This window comes from Plectropomus leopardus, chromosome 16 (assembly GCF_008729295.1).
Source record: "Plectropomus leopardus isolate mb chromosome 16, YSFRI_Pleo_2.0, whole genome shotgun sequence".
NCBI classification, from domain to species: domain Eukaryota; kingdom Metazoa; phylum Chordata; class Actinopteri; order Perciformes; family Serranidae; genus Plectropomus; species Plectropomus leopardus.
Genome location: NC_056478.1, coordinates 11593484 through 11620060, shown reverse-complemented (window position 1 = coordinate 11620060; position 26577 = coordinate 11593484). Strand labels below are relative to the sequence as shown.

General features: G+C 38.6%; 1 protein-coding gene across 1 annotated transcript in view; it reads left to right on the top strand.

The window, feature by feature from the left end:
• The first annotated feature begins 384 nt into the window (after positions 1 to 384).
• The window catches only part of LOC121955690 (potassium channel subfamily K member 2-like), a 43610-nt gene continuing 17417 nt past the window's right edge, over positions 385 to 26577 (top strand). Inside the window, exons 1-3 of the mRNA XM_042503744.1 lie at positions 385 to 424; positions 9907 to 10220; positions 23552 to 23669. Of these exons, the coding sequence (XP_042359678.1) occupies positions 385 to 424; positions 9907 to 10220; positions 23552 to 23669 (472 nt within the window). The remainder of the gene's footprint in view (positions 425 to 9906; positions 10221 to 23551; positions 23670 to 26577) is intronic.

Below are 26577 nucleotides of genomic sequence, written 5' to 3'. Positions count from 1 at the left end.
AGTGGTCCTTAGTGTCAGATACAGACGTCAATGTACTCTCTAGCGTCTGTTTGAGATGTACTGGGCTTGCAACTAACTCCAATGTAATCCACATCAGCAACAGACAGTCAGAGCAAGGGGCATAGTGCAAAGAGTAAGAAAATCATCATAGATGGTTCGGTCCAAAAAGTACAGTACGTTGACCCAGGAGACGGATGTTTGTGTCCCACGTGAAATATAAAGTCTACGTTAAGTAACTTGACTGACATGATTAATGCCAACCACAATATTTCCAAACCCTAACCAAGTAGTCGTGTTGTAATGTAAGTGTAAAGTAATGAACCCCCTGCATCATGATACAATGAAAAAAGCTTCTGCCCAAGTGTCAAAATATGATGAGTAGAGATGAGATCAAGTTGCTCTAGCTTGAGTTTTGGACATGTCAGTTTGCACTCTCTACATGCATAGTGTCTTTCAAAATAAATTACTGTGTTTAAAGTAAACACAAGTTTCAGTACCAAAACTATATCAGGTTGAGACAAAAAACCCAACAACCTGCTTTTCATATTCATGTATTTCTAGCATCATTATAGATGTTTAAAAAATACTTGATGCCAAGAGTGACAAAAAAGAAAATAGTTTCTTACTGAAGCAGACTACAGCAAAAATCTTTTTTTATAAAAAATAGCCCTAAAGCTAAGTTAGAAAGATATACTCACTGTCATATTCCAACAGCGTAAACATTGCAGAACTGTTGTAGATCTGCTGGTAAACAAATGTTTAAAGCATAAATGGTATGAAGCCATATAAAGCCCATTTTATCAAATTCGGTAAAACGGTATGGCCCCTCCCCCACCATGTGACTTTGTGTATACTTGCTTAGTAAGATCTTTTAGATGCTCAAGATTATCCTCTGTATGTAACATACCATTTCGCTGCACTGCATTTGAGCAACCAGCATTTTATGTAAAAGTTATAAATCAGTGGAACACTGCCTGATGATGTGAGGAGCTGCAGCTCTATCAGGACTTTCAAAACCAGCCTGAAAAGACAGTTAAAAGCTACACAGCTCTGTACTCACCGACCTTGAACTCTGGATTTAATAACTTTTTAAAAAAATTGACACATTCACTTGTGATGCACTGTTGTGTGTGGCTTTTCATAGTGTGTTTTATGTAGGATGTGCTTTTTGTGTAGTTTTACGTTGCATTACCTGTCACGTCTTCTTTGTATCATATTATATATTTTACTATTGTGTGTATTGTTTGACTTGTGTGGTTTTTTTTCTTTTCTTTCTCTCCTTTTCTTGTATATTTTTATGTTATTTGTGCTGCGTCTTTGTTCTGACCTGCCGAGGGACTAGAGATGAAAATAAGCTTTAAGCAAAGATCTAGTATGTTGCACCAAATGGTATCATTTATGTTTTAAACTGTACATGGTCCCTTTTAAATAAATAAAAGTATATTCCATCAGCAGCAGCACCATCACTATTAAATGTCACCTTGAGTGCTAATGACTAATACTCCTGAATCCTTGCTGACCTGACCTCTGACCTGTTCGAAGACATTAAGTGGACAGAAAATTCATCCTCAGGGGATTAATAGGACATATAACGCTTGTTGACTATAGTGTGAAATTCTCAGCTTCTTGGTAGTGTTGTTATCTGCTGCTCAGAGACATTTCCATTTTTCTCTCACTCTCCATCTGGCTGCAGGCACTGTGGCTCACTGCACCAATAACACACTGCCCTGTTAAAGGTCATACACAGTGAGCTGATTATATAGGTAAAATAACCCCAAATAAAGTGAATAAACACCAGCAGAGTTCCCTGTTTAATATCATGCTTATTAGATGCTGCTGCCAGAGAATCCATCATGACATATTAAAATAGAATTGTCTTTTTATCAATCTTAAGTTATTTACAAACAGAAACCAAAAGCTTTGCAGGACTGCCAAGAGTACATATACCATATATAGAGCTAAAAATATGCAGCTTCAGCATTCATAGCAATTACAGAACAGCTGTAACCATAGCAACATAAGCAAATCCAGCAGTCAATAAGAAGTCTTTAGTTCTGTATTGGACAAAATGAATAGTATCCACTTGACTTCTTGACTTCACAGTGACATAACTGGTTGTGACAGAAGCTAAAATGGGAATCAGAAACACAAGATCAGATCTGATGATGTATTAGACACCAGAGCTTCTTGTATTAACTTGTGTCTGTAAAATGACTCAAAAAAATTGGAAACAAGAAAAATAAAGTAAGACAAAGAAACTGATATTTTAATAATTAATAATAATAATAGTAATAATAATAATTAATAATAATAATTAATTTTAATAATAAAACAGTAATATCAAGGTTTTAGCATAAGGTTTTATTTAATGATTATGATATAACAACTTCTACGCTACGCTCCTTGCGGTTTGATTGACTCAAACCATTTCAAGATATGAGCTGTCACATATCATGACTTTGTCAGTTGGACTTTTGCATCTACATGTTAATATTTTATGTTCGGGGTACTGTCCTGCGTCTGCTGCTGATGTTCCACAAATAACACTGGGACATCAACAAAAGCTCATGGTTAGGATTAGGCAACAAAAATGGCTGTTTAAGTTTAGAAAAATACATCATGGTTATTCTTTTGGGAAGCGAACACTGGGCTCCTGGGTGAAAGTCCAGGATTTGTTGGACTCAACCACCACAGCCCCAGGGACCATCCAGTTCTATATATAACAACCCGTTTTGATACTGAAGTTGTCAAATATTGCAGCTTTTGCAGTGATTTCAGCGTAAGATCCCAACATCAAAAGCTACCTTTTGTGGCTGTTGATATATGCTGCTAGGCATTGTTAGCTGAGAACAAGGCCAGAAAGAACCATCTGTGGTGTGAGGTGTATTATGCTTTGTTTGTATGGGTCTTATCTTGAGGTCAGAGGTCTAGTGATGATTACATCTTGGAGCTAGATGAGTAGAATATTGATACCAGGTGTAGCTGTCACAGAAAAATATGTTTCTTTTGTACAGAGTTCCATGTTACTGCAGAGAAAATGTCTTGTTTAAATGTCTACAAGTTCTTTGGCGTGTTACTACCTCCTACTGGTCACATTGTGTATTGCGCTTGATAGTCAGCATGCAGCGTCACATGATCAAAAAAAAGGGAAACGTGCTGCCAGGAAACAGACGCTGGTCGGTGAAAACAAGAAAATGGACACTAAAGGACTGTAACATCTCCTAAATTTGGTCAGAAGGCGCACACGGTATGTTTTATAATTTATTTTGAACAGATGGTTTATTGAAGTTGAGGATTTATTTGTGCTGACAAAATGCTTGTGTTTGTATTGTTTATTTTACACAGTTTTTCATGGTGTTTGCTGTGCAAAGAGGAAAATAAATGCTGGTCAAACATCAGTTGGAGCGTGGCTTATCTGTACCAGAAGAAAACTTTGGGAGCAGTTATACCAGGCTTAAATGACATGGACTGTGGCCCCTTGGGGTTTTTTTTTGTGATTGATCACAGTAGGTGAGGAATGTTTACTGATGAATGTGTAGATGTTTGTACCTACATAAGAGATTTCCTTGAGCTGTAGGAGATAGAGCTTCGCATTGGTCCTGAATCTTCTCCCAGGCAGGACATGGTGCCTGGTGGATGCTGAACTTTGTTGTAATAAATTGATTCTTATGCAACCATGTCGGTGTCAGCAGAGGTTTCTTCATCGTCTACACATCATTGCTACTTAAGAAACAACGACAGGTGTTTTGATACACTGTCAGATGACATCATGCCACAGCAGGATGATACGCAAACAGGCAGCGTCAGTTAAGAATGTTACTGGATGAAACCTGTTGCGTTGGCAAAATACACTGCTGGATGGCGTCACTTGAAACGTTGCTAGGAACAACAAAAGGAGCATGAAGATCCCTACAGGGTGGGTGGGAATGGCAGTGGATGGATCCAACAAACTCTGGACTTTCATGTGGGGGTCAGGTGTTTGCTTCCACACCTTTTTTGCCAACAGCAGCTGAGGATGATCGAAGGAAACAAGTCTTCTCCGTGTGTAAGACTTTCTGTCAAAATGAATCTGCCTTTCTCAGCATGTGAGTGCAGATTGGATGTTTCGCTGATTCAAAGTCATTTGCAGGAGAAGAGAGGAAGAGATGGGCAGGAAAGGAAAAGAATGAGAGGAAATAGGAAAGGACAAAGTAGCAAACAATCATGAATGATGATTTATGTTGGAAAAAGTGCTTTCTGGATACAATCCCCTGAAAGCCTTTAAAAGGGTCAAGCACAAACATGTTGGGCATTGCTTTATAGTTTTATTACTGTCATACTACATACTGCAATGTATTACTTTTTTCTTTTGCAGCAGAGGGATTCTTTCCTCGGTTAACTCAGCCACTGGAAGACTGAAATGTCAGCAGAAGTGGGGATTATGGGTTATTCTCGCCATTATCTTCCATTGTGCACTCAGACAAAGATTTTTTACAGCTTCAGCAGCAGTAATAGCTCATCTACGTTGGACATTTCTGCACACACACATACTTTGTTTTACACAAACACACACTCTCGGGACGAGCTGAACTGCAACTGACAATCAAATTACTGTAAATCCTTGTCAGTCTTGGTTTTGTCACACCTGCATGTCATGGTGAGTAATAAGTTACATAAATCATATAGACTGCCTCACTAAATTCAGATTAATTTAATTAGTGCACTAACAATTGCCCTTCAGGGCATGTAGCCATGTCAACTTGAAGTCTGCTTCCACTTACCGATAAATTGCTGCCTGGATATGAGTCGATGCTTGTGATGGAGATTATTGGTCAAAGCAAGGAAAGAGCTCTCTCTTTACCCTTCACGCATTCCCCAGAAAAAAAGGTTGGAATTGTATGTTTCTGCACACCACAGATTCATTAAAATGTATTGTTTCAACAATGCTGTGTTTAAGGTGTGGTTACATTTAAAACGTATTGGTTATGGTTAGGAAAAGATCATGTTTGGCTTAAAATACCCAGTTTTTGGGGCACAATCTTCACAATCTGGAATCAGATGCCAATACGACATCAGAAAGATGTTGGACTCTTACACTGGACCTTAACTTTTGGTTGTGAAGAAAGTCAAATGGATGGTCTGTTTTGTTCGCCATACCTTACAACTAAATGTCATTATGCTACGTCTAGATGACATTGGCAATAGATGATTTCCTGACGTTGAATTTTGGTCACCCGCTATCACTACCTTAAATTTATTCAATGTCTAACAATATTAATGGCCAGCTGGGATAGTCACAGCTACAAAACACCCATGTTTGGTGACTAAATCTATTTTGTTGTTCGTTGGTCTTGTACAGTCGTCTGCAGCTTGCCTCACATTTTGACAAACTTTCAGCAATGCTGGGGTTAATGTGTGATTGAAGAAAGAAGCTGAGAAAATTGGACTGACAACATTTCAAATGTCTACCAATGTTATAATTTAGCATTGTGTGGATGTTATTATTAAGTTATGCAGACACAGCTGGGAAGCGACTGTTTGATACAAAAACTCAAAGTTTGGTACCAAAAATGCAGCTGGGAAAAAGCAATGACTCACACCTTGTTTTGTTGGTCTTGTACAGTTGTCTGCAGCTTGGCAGGTGTCGCTGCATCATTTAAACAATGCTGTGGTTAACGTGTGGTTAGGTTTAGGTATAAAAACCACTTGGGTAATATCTGGAAAATATTATGTTGTGGCTTAAAATATCCAGTTTTGGGGATGCAATCCCACCAGGAAATGCAGCACTGTCTCAGGAAAAAAACCCTACTTTTTGTGGTACTATCCCCAGTAGAAAGACAGTGACTGGTTGCAGCAAAAAACACCCATAATTGGTGTAAAAACAGCCATGACTTTGACTATTGTGTGCTGGTCTCAAACAACAGTCTGTAGGTTGTTAGGCGTCTCACCTTGGTGTCACACCATCAACCATCCCCTCCACCACCAAGTCAGCTGATACACTATGTCACTTTGGAAATGTTATATGTATGAAATGTGCAAATATAAGGCATTTGTGGTTTGCAGAAATGGCTGGCAACACAGGACGTTTTTGATGACTTCCAGGTGTTTCATGGTTTTCTTGAGTAAAACTGCATGCAAATAGCACATGCTACACTTTTGTTGTGCTTTTCTTTTTCTTTCTTTCTTTCTTTTTTAGTTTTTGCCCAAAGCAGAAAGAGAACAGTCACTCTATTTAGCAGCATCTGCCAGTGTGCTCTTTAGCCAGGTACTCTAAATCTAAACTTTCTCCTCAGAAGCCACCAGGGCAAGGTGGACAGCTTCTTGGATGATGCTAGAAAGAGCCAGAGTGGTCTTTCATAATGTATACTGTACAAATGTGAGGCATCCTCATGATGAGCTTTAGCGCTTTTTGCACAATCTCAGCTGTGTGGAGCACCTTAGATAATATGTTCATCCATTGTCGTGTGAAAATTTGCAGCACGGGAAGCCTCTGAAGTGTTGGACAGTGCGCAGCTCCCCTGTATTTTTTACAGCAGGAGCGCACAGTGTCCACAGCAGCAGTGAGAGCGCAGCGAAGGGCAGCGCATCCAGCATGCCACACCGGTGAATCCCTCCTCTGACAGACACATCCAAACCTCTGCGTCCTCCCATCAAGACGCCTCACTGGGCAACAATGTGTCCAAACACCTGGATTTCACAGAAGCGTTTTTTTTCCACTTGTTTCTTTTACACTCGGTTTTAGCGCGTCTTCTGGTGGGAACGCGATGTCCTGGATGTATTTTCTCGGGAGATTGTAAATTGGAGGGGAGCGCAGCTCGCTGGAGAAGCCATGTGGAGAGCGGCCACGTCTCTTGGTGCGAGCACCGGAGGCAAAAAGCGACACTAACAGGAGATCATTATTTGTGCTTTCTTGGAGGAAAAAGATCCGTCGATGAGGAAACATAGAGAGAAGAGATGGTAGAGAAGTAAGTGCGTTAACAACTGGTGGAAATTCAGCATTTTATTAATTAAGAGCTTAAAAATAATCTGCATGACTTGTATTAACTGTACACCTCCACAGAGTAATAATTTGGTTTAAAAAAGGGGAAACAAAGAAAAAAATATGTTTCTGTATTGTTAAATAGTGAGTTTCTAGTGAAGTTCTAGAATTTTTCTGCCTCTATTACATTAATCATATTTAATCTTTATCATAGGCTACCTTTATTGCGCTTTTACTACAAATATATTTTGCATGTGAAAAGCAATTTAAAACAACAGAAATGAAGAAAATGCTTGTGCGGTTATATAATATCACATTTAGTTTAAAAAACATTTTTTTATGGGTTGATTTGATAAGCTCACCATTGAGTGAGTTATCCTCTCCATAAGTTATTTACTGTAAAATACTGGCTATTACGACCCCATGGGGTGGTTATGTAATAAAATCTAGTGTAGCAAGCTGTTTGGGAAACAGGATTGTGACAAAGAGTGTTTAATTTTTAATGAGCTTCCATTTGGTCGTGATATTCATTGGTATTGCGGGACCCAGAAGCAAAGAAAAAACATCGTTTAAATTACCATTTCTGTATGCAGACATAACCTGTTTTCACAATATATATATATATATATATATATATATATATATATATATATATATATATATATATATATGTGGTGTGTGTGTGTGTGTTGTGTGTGTGTGTTTTGAGTTTTGATTTTATTGTGAATTGCACTGATTAATGTATTTGAGTTTTGTTTATTTTATTGCAATGAATGCACTGACTTAATGTTTGAATACTCCATAGTTAGGAAGCCTTAAAGAGTTAAATCCAGGTGGAAATCAAAATGCCCTCTTTAGATTCAACTCAAATGAGAAATCTAAGATATGGAAATGCGTGTCCATATGCCATAAATGTTTCTGTTGGATAGTTAAAGGTGGTGAACTGTGTTGCAGACCATGCTCTGTATAGCTGCTGCAGGTCATTATAATAGAGAAAGGTGCTGCTCCACTGGTTCCTTATTGGAGGAATTACTATAGGAGGAAATTGGCTTTATGGTAAAATCACAGGAGGGAGTATTAAGTTCCCATGTGTCAGATTCTGCAGTGCACTGAAAACCTGCAGCTAATTTGTCTTTTAAACAGGTGGGGATAATAAAAGTTATTAAAAAAGAATATTTTGCAGTAGTGTTCAAATGTTACACTCTTATAAATAAGGATTCAAATACAGTTCTCCCTGAAGGGCTGAGGGCTTAATGTATCTTTATCTAGAATCCCCTTAATTCAAATAATTTTACTTGCCATAGATGATATGATATTATACAATAGTTAATTGGGTACCTGTATTGGATGGACACTGAGTTAATTGGTTAATGGGCAGAGATATTGTCAAAATTGAAATAATAAAGGTTGTAGTAGTGATTTCACAAATTCGACAGGACCACATCAACCATGGTCCTGTAGGAGCCTTCAAAAAGCCCAGGGTGGCAGGACCTGGTTCCCTTGACCTCAGGTTAACCTCCTAAACTAAATCTATGATTAACTGAACACTGTATAACGGAGTAGAATAGAAAAATGGTTTTCCAGGCCTGAAAATGGTTTGGAAAGGTATATCTATTATTTTGTCGATTTTTTAAATTCTATTAATAAAATGCTCAAAACATGTTCAGCATTACAATTATGTTTAAAATCTAGTGCTGTGCAATGTGACTGTTGATTGGATCTTCATTTTACTATCCACCCAAAGACTTTGATGTTTTGCAAAGTATCCGTATGTGCCAGTGTGATCTATTGGCGTACGCAGCTAGTTGGCGGCGGGAATGTCTACCATGCGAGAACAGATAGTAAGTGCCTGCAGTGTGCTTATCGGTAAATGCTCGGGTTTTTTCATAGGCCTACCCATTTTAATCTGCTTACTATATAAAGCCATGGAAATGGGGAGAAATATTATGGAAGAGTTCAGTAAATGTTTCCAAATTAAGCTGTGAAAATTTTTTGGAACCCTGGTTCTCAATGAATTTAAAAGAGTTTTCAGTAGAACCCCTGTGTGGGTTCTTGATGAAACTTTTAGAATATAAAAAAAAAATCTTTGTAGAGCCCTGTGGGTGGGTTGTAGATAAAGTCCTTGAAAAATTAAATAATTCTTGGTAGAAGCCTCTGGGTGGAATTTTGTTAGCAAGCACAAAAGGGGGGAACAGTTTTGGTAGAAACCCCAGAGAGGACTGTAGTTGGAACCACTGCACCTGAAGGGTTCTCTGTAGAATCTTTCAGAAAGGGTTATGGGTCAAACCTTTCAAGGATGGTTCTAGGTATAACCCTTATGTTGGGTTCTAGGTTGAAAGATTCTACCACAAACCAAAAGTGTTCTACTGTGGGGACACCCTAAAGAACCCTATATGGTTCTAGTTAGCACCTTTATTTGTAAGCTTTTAGATCTATCTGGGAACACTGTATGAGTTTAATATCCATGACTTAAAGAAAGTACTAAAGATATTGCAGTTGCCTTTAATAATACATTTAAAATTCTCCAGATTGCTAATTATTTGAATGACTCATTCTCTTATGTAGAGCTGAAGCAATTAGTGGATTAATCAATAAGTCAAGTGACAGAAAAAAGAACACAATTTTGATAATTGATTCATCATTTAAGATATTTTTAGGCAGAAAGGTCAAACGCTCTCTGGTTCCTGCTTCTACAATGTGAGGATTAATTGCTTTTCTTGTCATTGCAAACTGAATATTTTTAAGTTTGGTTTGACAGAAATGATAGATTGAAGACTCATCTTGAGCTCTGAGAATTATTGTTATATATTTTGTTTAACTGATCGATCAAGAAATTAACCACCAAAATAATCAATGATGAAAATAATTGTATGAAACACATGGTCCATGTTGTAGCCTAGTTCTGTCCATATCTAATGGATCCACACTAATCAATTTTATCCTCACAGTGGCCGCACCTGACCTTCTTGACCCAAAGTCTGCTGCCCACAACTCCAAACCTCGCCTGTCATTCTCGGTCAAACCGGTGGTGCTCAATGTTCCAGAGGAAGAGTGCGACACCCGGACTACCGTCATGAGGTGGAAAACTGTGTCGGCCATCTTCTTCTTGGTGGTGCTTTACCTCATTATAGGGGCGACGGTGTTTAAAGCGCTGGAGCAGCCTCACGAGAGCTCCCAGAAGCTGGCCATTCTCGCAGAAAAACTGGACTTCTTGGCCATGCACGCCTGCGTCAACTCCTCTGAGCTGGAGGATTTGGTCAAGGTGGGTGGAAGCATCAACATCATATTAATAATTCAAAATCAGACAGCGGTGATGACTGACAACATTTATAAAAGTATTCCACATTGTGTTTCTAGGTGTTATAAATATTGTATTCTATTTACATTGTTTGTTTTAGAATTAATGTGCATCAGTGCTTTAACCTGAGGATTTTTTCAGCCAGTTGAACTGATGGAGACTAAGATTGTTTATGCACATTTATTCTGTGGCCCCTGAAGGCTTTATTATATCAACAAATGTCCATATTTCTCTTACCAAGGTTTTGAATATTATATCCTACCAAACAAGGCATTACGCTTCAACACAATTCAAGAGGCCACTGTTCACTCCCCATTTCCAACTTCCAGTCAATGCTGTATTTTTAAACCATAATTGTTCCTTTACCACATGTTTAGTATAGTCCAGTCTACTATAGTAGGGTACAGTCACCATGACAGCAAAGGTCCCCTAACTTTACAAAGTAGGTATTTTAACATAAATTGTCACCTTAAAGGGATGCTTTGCTGATAGTCAACCAGCTTTGTATCATAACAATGTGGGTAGTAAGTGGGAAATTAAGCTGTCAAATAGACCCGCACTTGTAGAATGCTTTTCTAGTTGTGCAACCACTCAAAGCGCTTTCACACGACGAGTCACATTCACACACATATTCACACACTAGTGGCCAAGGCAGGGTGCCACCTGCTACTCAGTTTAACCAATCACACACTAATGGAACAGCAATCAGGAGTAATTTGGGGTTTAGTAGCTTTACTGGTAGTACAAGATTATTTCTTGAGAGCTGTCATTGTTTCTAACGCACAAATTCACATTTCATCACCTGCCAGCGGGAGCATTTATTGGTCTGGTGTGGCACAGTGCATTCTTCTAATTGTTGGTCTTCTACATCTTAAGCAAAAATGAATGCCACAGTGCTTTTTTTTAGTATAACTGTGTTCTCTAATCATGTAACACCAAGTTCAAGATTATTGGCATCTTACAACTGCATACAGCCTGATTTGATTTTATTTTCAGCAGTGAAATACTTCTTTAACTAAGTACTTAATGTTTTTGTACCTAAATCCAATCAAACCTTAACCACAGCATTGTCACGTCTGTAAAACCAAACTTTTTTCAACAGTTATTTGTAATGGTTTTGTAATGCATGGAAAAATGACCTTGTCTTGATATCGGAAAACATTTCTATACCATATGTCATTCTAAAGGGCAGATACAAACAGTGCAGCCAGTTTTGACATTTAATTTTTAAGGACTTATTTATTCCAAGTAGGGGTGTCAATCTTTCAGTATCTCACGATTCGATTCGATTTTGACTATTGGGGTCATGATTTGATTCAGAATCAATTTCTTGATTCAAAACGATTTCCGATTCAAAATAGATTCCAGATTCAAAATATAGGAGGTGTAATTTCAGCATCTACTCCAGTCTGTTTTGCCAGCGGCATATTATGTTATGAAAGCAAAGTGTGTCTGAAATTATGGAGGTTTTATTACATACAAGATTTTTTGCTGTAGAAAACCTTTCTCCCAAATTTTGGGAATTAGAAAGTTAAAAAATAAACATTATAGTTCGAAAAATGGACACACTTTTCCAATAAAAGTCCCATCGTTTTTTTGCAGTTGTTTGTGTATCCCATTATCTGTGCCATTCTGCAAAACAGCTCCTATCTGTGATGCTGCAGAGGACCTCATCACGCTCCTGACACTTTAGAGAGGGGCCTGATTCTCCTGCCTGCTCTGCCTGCAGTGAACACAGTTTACATCCATATGAAGCCCAGCTGCCTGTTACACTGTCTCCTGGTTTACCCTTGTCTCATTATTATTATTATTATTATTATTATTATAGGCTACCAGAGTTTATTCTAATGCGCGAGGCGCTACCAATAACACAGAGCGATAGATACAGTAGGATTAGACCAATCACAGTGCAGTTTGCTTCAGATGACGTATGGCGTATGTAGGCGGATACAAAGCGGTGGCTCGTCTTCTGATTGGTCGAAAAGACCGAAACAAATCTCTTACCTCTCCATGGAACTCTGGGAAACCAATATGGCGTTTAGCATCGATGCTAATGTACATTTATCATCAAAATGTGGATTAAATATGGACGGAAGACACCCAATATCGGATCTATCATTATGTATTTATTGAACAAGGTCCCGTAAAAAAACCCGAATTCCCAGACTGGATACTGAGGCTTCTAAAAGAGCTACGATGCATCAGAGCCATCCCTCTGAACGGCACAGCCGGCAGCTTTCACCGGCGAAAACAGTAAGACGATCCGACAAACGGTCTCAAAATTATTAAGACTGTTCTTAATGAAAACATTTTAGAGGGTTAAGAATAGTCTATATTTAGTAAATATAATCTATAATCGATGTTTAGGATTTTTGAATCAATTCTGAATTGCTTAAAACTTTTCAGTTCTTCTGTAAATGGATTTTTTTCCCCACCCCTATTCCAATGCTTCCTGCCACAGCTGATCTATGCTAACATTTTCCTCCTTAAATATGATACAAAATGCTGTAGGCCACTACATGAAATATTATAGAAAACTGTCAATTTGTTATAATCTAGCAGTTGTTGTTAGGACCCACAATGGAGACATTAGAGACAGATGGTAGTTTAAATGGTTTAGTGCTCAGTTTGTGATAGTAAAACAGGGCACAGGTTTCCAAAAACAAGGCAAAAACTCCTAGAGCCTTCACAAAAATACTGTTGAGGGTGAAGGCTGAGGTGTTACTGCTAAAGGGTTCAAAACAAACTGGCAAAGACTGGAGAGTAGAGCCAGGCTTAAATCAGGTAGATCGCAATCAGGGTAGATGATCATCAGGTGTGTGAGGAGCTGCAGGTGTGAGGAGTTCAGCTGGAGAGCAGATTGCAGCTCAGCCACGCCTAAGACACACACAGACAGGGGAAACAAACTGGGGACAAACGTTCAACAAGAAGGGAGGTGAAAACACTGGACAAATAATTGGAACAAAACAAAGTACTGCAGATCCCAACACAAATGAAACTTGGAGTTTCTTAAAGCGATGCTACTCATGTGTCAAAGATATTTAAATTGATGTATTATGATGTAGTCTTATTGAAGTCAAAATATGAACTTTGCATTTATGGTGAATACGAAATATATAAGTAAGATATTAATAAACATTGGATTGGATTCAGTATGGGCAAAAAAAGAAGAGAAATCTCTGTAATTTTGCCTGTGGTATTGACTTTCTAACAAGAATAAGTGATAACTGTCACTTCATGTAAAACTAGGGGCCTGCACATTGTTGGCCTTTTTGTTAGTCCCTCTATGCTGGAAATAAATTCAGAATCTGAGTTTAGGTAAAACATAAAGGCAGACTAAATTAAATGAGTCATTCAGTTCATTCAATTGCAAAACAGTCACATAAAAATGCTTTAAAAATGTCAGCGCTGAGTGAGCAGTCTTCTAATAAAAGACATCCACTGACTCCATGACCCCTCCTTCATGGATTAGTGGATCTCACCATCAACCAAACTTGTCATGGTTGATGAAAAACATCTCCTCCTGGGAAATCTCGCTGGCACATTGGACTTGTGGATGATTATTTTTTTCCTCTAATGTGCCAGAGCTGAAAGGTCTTTAAATCCCGGGGAAACCGATTTGTCCGCCGATGCTAATTTTGGCCTCCGCTATAGCTGAACCCTTTTCAACTAAAAGTGCCTCCTAATACCAAAGCAGTCTCTAAGCTCACTGCATATGTGATATGCAAGAAATTATTTCTCATACACTCTTAGAAGTAAAAGTTCTAACCAGAACTATATAGGGTTCTATGGTGTGTCCCCATAGGAGAACATATTTTGGTTCCCTGTTGTACCATTTACAAAAGTTCCACCTGGAACACTTTCAAAGAGTCAAACCTTGGACTCAACATACACTTACACCTAGAGCCAGTGTCCGAAATTAACTTTTTGACTCTTAGGCCCCTCAGGAAGAACCCATTTTGTACTTTTATTTCTAAGACTGTACAGTATGATGGTAAAACATTTTATTGTATATGGTATAATGATATAACTGTAATCTATATTGTCAGAAGAATTATCTGTAAGTATATGAAAACATGTTGTGAACAAAGGACACATGCAACTGGAAACAGAAAAGGGATTGTTAGTTTATATCTTTTTCCTGCTTCCATATTAGTTTACCTGTAAAGTAACAGTTAATGGTATATATGACATTTTTTTTAATAAACAAGGATCCAAAACTTTTTTTTTATTTTTACAACTTTCTCACAATACACTGTATACAGCGGTGTAGTACTGAGATTATTAGCCAGTAGAGAAAGGGATTTTCATTCATGAGCAAGTCTGTACATTGGATTTTGGCACAGACTCAAGCTCCAGTGGAGCCACTTTAATTACACTGACATCCAATATTTTGCATTATTCCTTATAGCAGAGCATCAGTGTAGTTTCTAATATGGTAAAAGACTCATGATGAAGAACAAAAAAAAAAAAAGCATACTGCAACATGCAGACATTCCTGTTTTAACGACATATGCCTGTGCCTGGTCATTGTGAGAAAACTTTAATGACTTTCTACGAGAATTATTTCTTCACATTGATGAAGTGGGCTGCAGTATAAAAGACATACTTTGGAGCAGTTCAAATATTTCATGCATATTCACCATTATTCTGAAAAGAATATATTATTTTGACATTATATATTAATGTTTTCCATCCTCTGGGTTTGACATTAGAGATGCAGTGGCTTGCTGATTAAATATTTATATATTAGACTTTCAGTCATGTTTGAATTGTTTGTGAAGAAGGAGCTTTAAATGGGATCTAGATGACGTCAAAGCTATTTCAATATGTGACTTCAGGAACTGTTTTCATTGTGGTGGCATTCAGTGACATTTACAGTATATGCTTTGACCATATTAAAATTGACCCAAGCTGACAAGGATTTGTTATTGAATAATGTTCACCTCCTACTGAATGTAAATGAGACTGTTTTCGATTAAGAAGGGCTGGTAACAGATGGCGGTTATTTGGCTTTAAGATGCTGAGATAATATTCAAAGATGGTGATTATGCTTTTTGTCCTGAGATCATCATCTATCAGATTGACTGTTGGTAATTATCTCATATCAGGAGTAGATTTAATGAATGTGGAGCTGTGGATGAAGGAAAACAGCCTGCTCTGAAATCCAAACCCTCTTCTTGTATATTACCATAAACATACAGTAAAGCTCCTCTTTTGTAAAGACAGAATACTTCTTAAAAGCACACAATAGTTGATGTATGTGTGCTGGTCCACATCTTCTAATTTTTGTAATGTATTCTTTCCCTCTGCAGCACATTAGTCGGCCAGTGAACGTGATTGTAACTGTTGCTTTTGGCCATTGGTAAAAAGAATTGACTTAGGTCATGTAGGACTTTACATTAAAGAGCATGCATAACTAATTTTAAAACCTATTGGTGTTATATGATGCCTGAGTGGAGTTCTCAGATTGAATATTTAGTTGACAAATCTGCCACATTAAATCCATAATAATATTAACTACTCTAACGGCAGCTCTAAGGACATGTGGTCTTCAATGTGAGGCCAACAGAACTATTCAGTTATATCAGACTAGCTGCTTGCTTTGATATAAGTTATAACCTAGAGCAGATTAATTTGCAGAGATATTTTGCTTGCTGTAATGTGTTATTAGTAGACTATGGCATAGTTACACAATGGATGTAGGTAAAGACATGCTTGGCTGTCCTCATCACCACAGGTATAAAGAAGAGCATAGATTTCAATAGTGGATATTTCTAATAAAGAGTGAAGCGCATACACACACATGCAGGTGCACACACAGGCCATTGTACACACATGTACACACGCTTGGCGATTTTCTCGCTAGACTTAGCAACTTAAATTTAGACATTGTTTTTGCAAGTTTGTGCACAGCGTTTCTCTGTCCCTCCCCCGTGCTGCTGTGTGCACACAGGCAGGAGAAAGATATCAGCCACTCTGTGCCTCCATGGGTCCAGGAACAAAAGTGTTTGCTGATGCTTGAAATGTTTGAGTTTGCATCAATGTAACATCACCGGTCTGTCTTTCTTCGTCTAGTGCCAACTCGCCGAGGCCTGCCGCTTTGCTCACAGTCTACAGAGCGTCGAAATGCTGCCTTCTCCTCTGGAGAGAGTCAGACAGCCTGTGCGCTTGTTTATTCAAAGTTCATAAATATTGAACATGTAACCCATCCAAATTACACCAAATACAAAAAGGCACTCCCATGGGTGCGAGGCAATACACTCGTCAAGAAGTAATTTGGATGAACAGTTCAAAGATATGTGGAGGACACACTAACATACACACTTACACACAGACAGAGGTTACTCTTACTTACTCACTTTTCTATAGATTTTTTCAAGAAATAGCTTAGTAGGATCATAGACTATAAAATAGTGGACATAGCTACTGTGATGTCACCCACTGGATGGTAACCATCTTGGTTTTTTGGTGCTACAAGTGACCATATTTAGGTGAGAGGCTGGCGCTGTGAAGGAGGGGTGGAGCTAACTGAGAAGCCAAGGCGGCTGTCGATAGATAGCCTGTCACTCAAAGCAACGCGCTCTGAAATATGAATAACTTTAAGCCTTAATACAATGGGACTGACTCGCTTTTGGAGCCAGCTTCAAATGGCCATTCAGAGAACTGCAGTTTTTGGCACTTCGGGCAGATATTACCTGAATGGCACAAACTTGAAGGTATTTTAAAAACTTAAAAGATTTGGGTATTTTAAGAAAACATTCAAGGACTGAGCCAGGAAACCTCCCCACCTCCGTCCTCCACGTCTGCCTCTAAGGCTTCGGCCTCAGAAAAGCCAAAAGTCAATTTAGGGCAAACTGCCCACTGTCCCCCCAAATTGTCTTTTCAGCCAATGGTGTGTTTGTTTTCAGGCACAACATGACTCCTTCTGTCACTGACCTTTCCACTGAATCAGTCTGTGTGCATTTACACTTTACAGAAACAAACAGTTCTGGACCTCAGAAAAACTGCTAAATGAACCCGATTAATTCTTGGCTCATGAATTTAACTGGGAAATTTGCCTATAGGAGGCTTTTAAGAGCACTTTAATCTTTTCCTAATGCCATTAGGCTAATTGTGTGCCAGTTTCTTCAGCATGTATTTAACACAGATCTTGTGGTCTCAGTGTTTTTACTTAACAAGAGTCCGACTGAACAGCCCTGCTTATAATCCATCAGACGTAACCTCGAGAGCGCAGCAGCCTTGAAGGCAATCTCTCTCTTGTGATGATATATTGATAAACGCCTTCAATACAGGTGACCCCCACTCATTTTTTGCTTAATTATGTATACAAACACACACACACACACACACACACACACACACACACATTTGTAGGCTCCTGCTGATCAAAAGCTAGTCAGCAGAGAATCAAGGAGGGATGTGCTCTCAAAGGGAGTAATTAAAAAAGTGAGTGATGTCAAAAAGCTCAGACGGTTCAGTCTCTCCTGGCTGTTTGGCTCAGCTCAGAGAGCGCCACTGTGGTCTTCACATTATCCTGTCTTATCGTTTCCCATGGCCACGGTTAGTTTGCCAAGACAGTGAATTAATAAAGCTACTTTGGCTGGGAAACAAAGAGGCTGACTGAGCCAAACATTTCTGATGGCGTGATTTGGCTAAATTATGTTTTTAGAGGCGCAGTGGATGCAGCGTTTCTGAATTGTATCTTTAAATCCTCTCCTTTTTTGTGTTTTGGAATTATAATGAGATAGAAGAGATATGAACACTGCTTAAGTGTTCACTTTTAACATCTTGTAGTTGTCTCATTTTGGGTAGATTTTTTTACTCAAAAGCTAAAAAAAAAAAAAAAACGCTTCACAAGTGCAATTTGAAAAATGCAGCCAATTTCTGTGTGTGTCTCTGCAGAAGCATAATTCTTATGCTGCACGCAGTCTTTTGATCTGTCCTTAATAGAAAATCATTTCCTCACCTCCTTCTATTGGTTTTTGTACATGCTGATAGTTTTGGTTTTCTTTGTCCAGTTTTCATTGAAAATATTTTCTGCCAAAGAAATTAAATCTGTTAGTAACAAGGTCCTTGATTCTCAAAGCACCAAAAACTAAATTCGGTTTCCTCTGTACGGCATTTGGTGAAGGATATTTTAAAACCCGAGCAAATAAAACTCTACATGTCGAGAGGTACATTATACGGACAAAAGTATTGGGCTACCTACACATTATACCTACAGGTGTCATAACAGCTTTTATGGCATATTATTCTAAATCCATAGGCATTAATACAGAGTTGATCCCCCCTTTGCAGCTGTAACAGCTTACACTCTTCTGGGAAGGCTTTCAAGATTTTGTAGTGTGTCTGTGGGAATTTAAGCCCATTATTCCAGATTTTATACACCTGTGGCAATGGGACTGAGTGAAACACCTGAATTCAGTAATTAAGAGGTGTGGCCCAGTACTTTTGTCCGTATAGTGTGGTTAAACCCTGTGGCCGGACAAGAATGTTGATATTCGATGATCCTGCAGGAACCCGGGATCATGTTCAGTGATTATACTTTTTGTAATATTTGTAGTGTAGTGTCCAATGACAGCCGTTTTAAATTCTTCACTTCTTCACTACAATAACAGTGCATGTCAAGTTTGATGAGGAACTGTTAGGAAATATATTTTTTTAATGATAAAGATGAAGGTTAGTATCATGTCTGTGGCTGGATGCAAGCTCCACATTCTTACTTTCCACATCGCTAAAAAGAAAATAGTTCCTACATGAAACTGCTCACAACAAGGTCTGTAGATTATCCAGAGTAATCATGTTTTCAGACAAAAAACCCCAACTTTGAGCACCACAAGCTGAGTGCTATTCATTATATTGAAGAGAGGGCAGACATCTCTACTGCCCAGATTTATGTCTTTGTGTTTGTCATCTTCTGTGGAAAAGCAACATACCGTTTCCTGGCAAATCTCAAAGTAACACTACATCACAGCACTGCCATTAGCCCATATCTCTCCACCCTCTGACCCATCATGTCATGTTAACGCTTGTGTCGTTACATTAGTGCCTGGTCCCTCTCTTTCCCATCCATTATTCATCCATTTCAGCTCTCACAAGCTCGAATTTTACTGCCTTATCACACTCAACAGTCATAGGCTAATGAAAGCTCTCTGAGTTTCACTAAGGATGATGAATCGCAACGCCCTGACATTGCAGTGACCCTTAACTGTGTGTGTGCATAGGCAGAAAAAGCCGACACTGCTGATTCAGGAAAACTGTGCAGGACAGTATGCTGTACATGATTACTGTAGCATTACTGCTCTGTTGCTAGAGGTTTATTTATGTAAAGTATAAATAATAGAAATAAACATAGAGAGCTACTCCCCGACAAGAACAAGTCTTTCATTTATTAATGTGCACCACAGAAGAATTATAACATTTTTATTGCACTCAGTGGGCAAAAATCCCACGGTGAATAACAGCTTCAGTCCAGTAGAATGTTTTTTTGCGATTTATTAGCTGCAGCGGCGTCTGCTGCTCCCCTGAGGTCTCAAAGCTTTTCTCTTTCTCTATTCTCAGTAATGACTCTGTATCTTGAGAAACCACTTGGGCCGAGTTTTGTCTCACTGCAGGGAATCTGTTTTAAAAACAAAAAAAAAGGTGAGATCAGTTTAATCCAGTGTTCAGAGGAAGTGACATTTTTCCAAGCATCTCACACTGCTGTAGCTGTTCAACTTTCCATTGTAGCACATCAGAGATGCAATTCTGTGTGCTAATGGAGGGCAGTCTTATTACGAGAGATTTCAAGTAAAGTTTAAAAACATGGCTTCTTGATTTTAGTAGAATGGTGACCTTTAATTTGTAAAGACAATTGTTGCTGATAGATTTTTTCAGCTGTAGCTAGTTAATTAGCTAATGTTAATGTGTCTGGCATGCAAATTTGCATTTCCTAGGATAGCAAAGGAATGACCCGCCCTATTTCCTGTGAGTGGCTACTACTTGTTGCCTTTGTTGGTTGTGTTGTTTAGGGTTAGGCAAGTGAAGTGAAGTGAGATTGGTTAGGGTTAGACTAAATGTCAGGGTAAGCCCATCAGAGGCAGAGTAAGCGAGCCATTCCTTCACCATCCTGGGATTCATGAATTTGCATCCAGCTTAAGATTCTTTTTAAGGTTTCCATCTGACCCCTTTTTTAAAATGAGAGCCCTAAAAGCAGTCTTGAACATGTTTGATGGAGGGCTACCAACGCTCATGCACTGACCATCAGAGTGATGCAGTTGACACTTTTCACACGCTCTCATGTAACACGTTCATTTTCTCATGCAATGTAAAACTAATTTATAACTGACGACGTGGAAAAGAGGAGACTAACAGTGCTCACACAGACAAGACAAAGCAGCACAGCAAAACATCAGAAACAAAGCTGCTGGATTTTGGTGTGCATACATTCATGCTTACGGTTTATTTCTTTTAAAGTATTTTCACTCACATTACTGTACAGCAAAAGTCAGCTCAAATATAGGGTAATCATCTATAAACTCTCATGAATTTAATAAATGTTTTTCTTCAGAGGTTTGCTGAAATTTTCAACTTAATCGTGTCAAGGATCACTCACAATATAACCATGTGCAATTATATGTTTTTTGGTTAACACTTTTTTTTGATAATTGAAAGGATAAAAGATAAAAAATCCTTTGACAGGTTTGCCGAAGTTTCAATGCTGTCCTCATCAGAGCAACCTTGACAGCGACCATGACAAATTTGAAGTTATCTCAAAGAAGGCTTTTTAAAAATGCATTTATTTTTAAATCACCTCAAAGTAACACACAAAATTTCCTAATTTTTAAACTCTCATAATATATCTTCCCTCTGAGGTTTGCTGAAATTTTCAATGTGATTCTTTTCAGGATGACCCTAATTTCACTATCTCACTCCAAATTAAATTCCAAAATTGGCAGTCTCGCTGAATGGTTACTTGGACTATATGATATAATACTAAAAGAATGAGAATAAAGCTAAATGTTCCAAATAAAAACAGCATGTTTTCACCTTAACATTAGAAGAGAAAGGCTTTCAGGGTGATGACTTAATAATTCCTTGGCAAATGTCTTATCTTGTGCAATGATGCTCAGGCTACTGTGTGTAAACTTCTGTAAATCCAGTAAAGATCAGGACAGAGCTGCTGATTCAGTCCTGAAGAAGTGATACCTAATGTATGGCCCACAAGCTGTTATAGAGTGCAGAGTGGACCACCAACCATTTTCTAATGCACTGTAAAAATGATTTGGTTCACATTTGATTTTTTTCTTCTCTGGATGTAAATAAGGTACAGGAGTACAAAAACAGAATAAAAAGAGCTCGTTTATTTAACAGGAAGAAGTGCCGTGTGTGGACCCCTCGACTTTGGGATTAACTCAGGTACTGAAGGTAGTAAGTAGTAGGTTAGAGCAGATTAACACACTCCTCACTCCATTCAAATGAACTCTTGTATTTTAGATACTGGCTGTATAAAATGTTATATTGAACAAGAAGGCCAGTTTGATGTACTGCCAAATTAACGAAAATAAGATGGCTTATTTTGATGAAATGAGCATTCAGTTCGCGGTCAGCAGCTCTATTTTCAGTCTGCATGCCAATGGCACGCTCCCTCAAAATTTGACACATCTGTGCCATTGTGTTGTGTGAACAAACTGAACATTTTAGAGGCCTTGTCTTTTATTGTGACCATCCCAAGGCACACCTGTGTAGTGATCATGCAGTTTAACCAGCCTGTGATGTGCCACACCTGTCAGGTGGATGGATCATTTTGGAAAAGGAGAAGTGCTCACTAACAACAATTTAAAAAACAACATGCAACCAGAATTTAGAAGAAGTATATCCATTGTGTGCATTAAAAGGTCTCAGGTCTTTAACTAGAACCTGTGAAATATGGGAGCAAAAACAAGTGTTGCATTTGAATTTTTTATTTTGTGTATTTACAGTCTACGGTACAACCTCGCTGTATCTGTAAAGCAGAGATGCACATTTTTAGTTTGTGGCTTTGCACTTCACTGCTCCTCATATCTATGTTTAGGTGATCGTGGGTGTGAAAGAAATCGTGAAGTGGTGTGTTTTCCCTGCAGCTGGTGGCCTCACTCCCCTCTTGTTTTCTGTCATGAGAGCGCAGCACTGATTGGGAACAAACAGGGCTGTTCTGTTTCCTGCACAGCCGAACGGTGTCAAATGTGCTTGCCACACTCAGCTGTGACTCGTGTCACAGCCAGTGCCAAAGTACTCTCCCACATACACACACACTCAAAGTCAGCTAGTCACCTGGGCGAGACAAATGACCACATCAGCCAGAGTCACAGGACTAATCAAACAATCAGTCAGGAAGTGTCTTAAAGCGTTTGACCCTGCAGCTTGAGTGCTGGATATATCAGTTTCTAAACATACTTCATGCAAACATGCTGGGTTATAACATGAATTTAAATGTGAGAAAGCACTTTGTAATTTGGGGCATAATGTGTTACATAAATGACATTAGTGCGTGTGTTGCCAAATTAGTGGCATGGCTAAATTGACTACCTGCTTTTTAAAATATTTACAGGCTGAAATTAGGGTCTTGAAAAGATTGAGCTTGTAAAATGAAGTACAGCAATGAATGTACATGTGTAAAATGGATTATTAGAAGTATTTTTAACCCTCTGAAACCTGGATCGACATTAGTTTTCTTGTACTGTGTGCAGACACCCTTAACAAGCTATTTAACCCTTTAAAACCTGAAAAAATGGTTTGATTTATTTCATTAGAAAGTTTCATTTATTTCAAAGTAGTTTCATTAGTAAAAAGTGATATGAGAATGACCTCAAAAATAGTTGGAAGAGAATGGAAATGCAGTTTAAAAAAATCATAAACTAGGGAAAATATACAGAAAACTATATATATAATTACTATAATTCTAGATGTAGAATCATCAGATTTTTTTCTTGTAACTTTTGAACTACTTGCAGTTTTTGGGCCCTGTTTTGTTAAATTGCATTTTGAGAATGTGTAAATAATTTGTAAGTAAATGTTTGGCTTTTCTTTTGAGTGTTTAAAATTTAAACCTTCCGTATACATACATAAAGTAGACAGATGCCTCTTACTGTTTCTCACAGCTCCTAATTAGCTTTGGTTGGATGTTTATCCTGGCTGTCATCTATTCCCCAAGAAAATTGATGCACACCGCTAATTGTCTTACGTTCCTCGGCTCACCTCATACCACACTCCCACTGGGACACAATGCATTACGCGCTAACTTTTTCTTCTTCTTTTTTTACTTTCCTCTCCAGCAAGTGGTTTCAGCAGTCCGAGCAGGTGTGAACCCTTCAGGAAATGCATCCAATCAGACGAGCCTCTGGGACATCAGTTCCTCCTTTTTCTTTGCTGGGACTGTTATCACCACCATTGGTAAGTAGTTTTTTACTGCTATTCTTTTCCCTTTTTAGAGCCGTCTGAAGATACTTCACACTAGCTGTATGCAATTCTTTGAAAAAGCATATAAAATGTAATGATGTTTACTTTTTAAGATGTGGAGTATTTTTGGCTTTATAAGCACAGTCCATTTTTCATGTCTTCACTCCTCACTAAGCTAATGGGATATTTCTGTTAGATTTTGGATTATTGGAGAACATAGGCTCTGTGGCAAACAAACGTTTATGATACTTACACATTTTGTTAAGCAAAATAATTCCACAAATGATTACAGCACAAAAGGTGAAGGTCTCTTAAGCTTGTGTTAACCACAGACCTTCTTTCAGGCATATTACCAAATACCCATTCAAAAGTTCTTTGAGAGAAGGAAAGTGCTGAAATATTTGCTTGCAAAAAAAAAAAAACAAAAAACAAAAAACAGGCATAAAACCATAAAAACAAAATACACTTATTGGAAAAACTGAACATCTGACTCCTTGAGTAGCATTTCGCAACCAAACCTCTCCTCAAGTACCACTCGTCCTGCAACACAGCTGATTAAACTGATCTCGTTATGAACTCTTGAATCTGCTTGATACCAAGCTGATCATTTCATTCAGATGTGTTGCAGCAAGGAGAGACCTAAAACATGCAGGTCACATAGTAATCAAGGAGAGGTTTGGAAAACGCTGCCTTAGAGGGCTTTTAGTACAACCGAATGGTTTAACATGGGGGTCTTTGGGGATTTACTCTGTTTTGGAGCCAACCTTAAGTGGCCAGTCGATGAACTGCAGTTTTCGGCACTTCCACGTTGGCTTTATTTTTCAGCCTCAGAGGTTGCGGCTTGGTTTGAACACTTGGACAGACTCATACCAGCCTTGGACCACAAAAGTTGTGTGTGTCTACAGGGCTCATTCTTAAATTGTGCCAAAATGAGGTACTCCTCTTTGCAATCTCTTATTAATTAACAACAACGGAAATTAGGTTGGCAGCTTTGTATCAGAATCGTGCATCAGAAAGTTAATGCGTGTTAACTGAATAAGAACTAGCCAAAAGAGCTTAAATTGATCTGACACTACAGAAGAATATGATTATGAAGGTCTATAATGTGCTCATTTGCTCTTAGTTACTGTAATCTAGGAGCTGTCAGCTCTACCGGCCTGTAGCACATTCTCTGTCACCTCCAGCTGTAAGAGATTACTAATCAGGAAAACAGAACAGCTCTCTCTCTCTCTCTCTCTCTCACACACACACACACACACACACACACACACACACACACACACACACACACTGAGCGTGTCTGACATCTCATCTGTCTTTCATATCAGTGCATCTGTTTAGTAGGCTGATGGGCTCCATTTCACATCTCTAGCCACCTGTCAGAGCTCACTCTCCAGTCAGGACATTTAATTTGTGTTGGAAGAAACTGATTTTGCTTGTTTATCAGATGAATGGCCATCATGTGCAAACCAAGTACAATCTTGATTTATATATTTTTTTGACATGAAAGTTCACATGCTCAATAGTGTATTTCCATCCCCTGATCTGCTCAGAAGTCCATCCTGGTCAGTAGTGATTTTTTTAAACCCTTTGTGAGAGCCACTATGCTTGACATGACCCAGAAATATATGCATTGATATGATATGCAAAACGAACAACCTAGAGTTTACGTTTCTGCTAAAAACCATTGCTATAAAGAACCTACATTCTGTTGGATATATTGTAAAAAAAATTTTTTTAAAAATTGGAAGAAGACAGCAAGTACTCAAACGTATATGTCTTACGTGTGGCCTCTGATGCACAGCTGATATCATAAGTGATATGTTTACATGAGCGCACAACTGATAGTTACAGTTTTTTCCTTACACAAGTTTACAGAAGTATATTTTAAGACTATGGGTCCCCAGTGGGCGCAGGTATATACCCCCCCCCCCCCTTCTCTCGTATACAGAAGCAAAAAACTTTTGCTGCATCTTTTTGTGGTTTAGTGTGTCTCTGTGGTATTTTCTTCTGTCTCTGTGGTAGTTTTTTGCCTCTTCGTAGTTGTTGCAGGTCTCTTTAAAGTAATTTTGTCTCTCCATTGATCGTTTTGAGTCTCACTGTATTCATTTATTTATGTTTTTGTGGTTGTTTCTCCCTTTTTTGTAGTTATTTTGTGACTCTTTGCAGTTCCTTTAAATCTCTGTTGTGGTCATTTTGAGTCTTTTCTTGGTCAATACGTATTAATCTGAGGGACATTTTCTAGGTGAAGGCCATCATCCAAAGTCATGTTTGATTGCAAGTTGTTTGTGAGATTTCTAGAGTGAGGACTGGTTCTTCATGAATCTGTTGTGGTGTGTTGTTTTGGCCAAATAGTTGCTGTCTGCACATTGTTGGATCAGAACGGTGAGATTTGAAAAACTGTACAGCAACCCTAACCTCCCGTATCCCCTTTTCCACATTTTGCCGCACTGCACCAAGCTTGAGCTTGTTCTCTGCTCTCCAAAGTTGCAAAATGTTTTTGGCCAACACCAGCACACACACCCAGCTGGTCTTATCTGGCTCATCCAAGCAGACCTCCACATATTAGCGTGTCTGTTTGGTGGGCTGTTGAGCTTCATGTCACGTCTCCAGGATCCTGGCGAAGCTCATTCCTCAGTCAGAAAATGTTACAAGTGTTGAAATAACTTGATTTTGCCCTCTGGTTGGAAAAGATGTGAGCTTTTGGTAACCGTGTGTCGAGAAAAAGCTTCACTGTGGGTTCTCCGTTTGCTCACCTTAAACTGAGTGTGTTGACTTTATGTTTTCCACACAGACACTGCAGTGATCTAGTCCACCTTGCTCTTTACAAAAGGCCAATTTACTGATGTTTGACTTAAAGATGTTGTGGTCTTTCTCATGAAAAGAGCCACAGTAGTGGTTC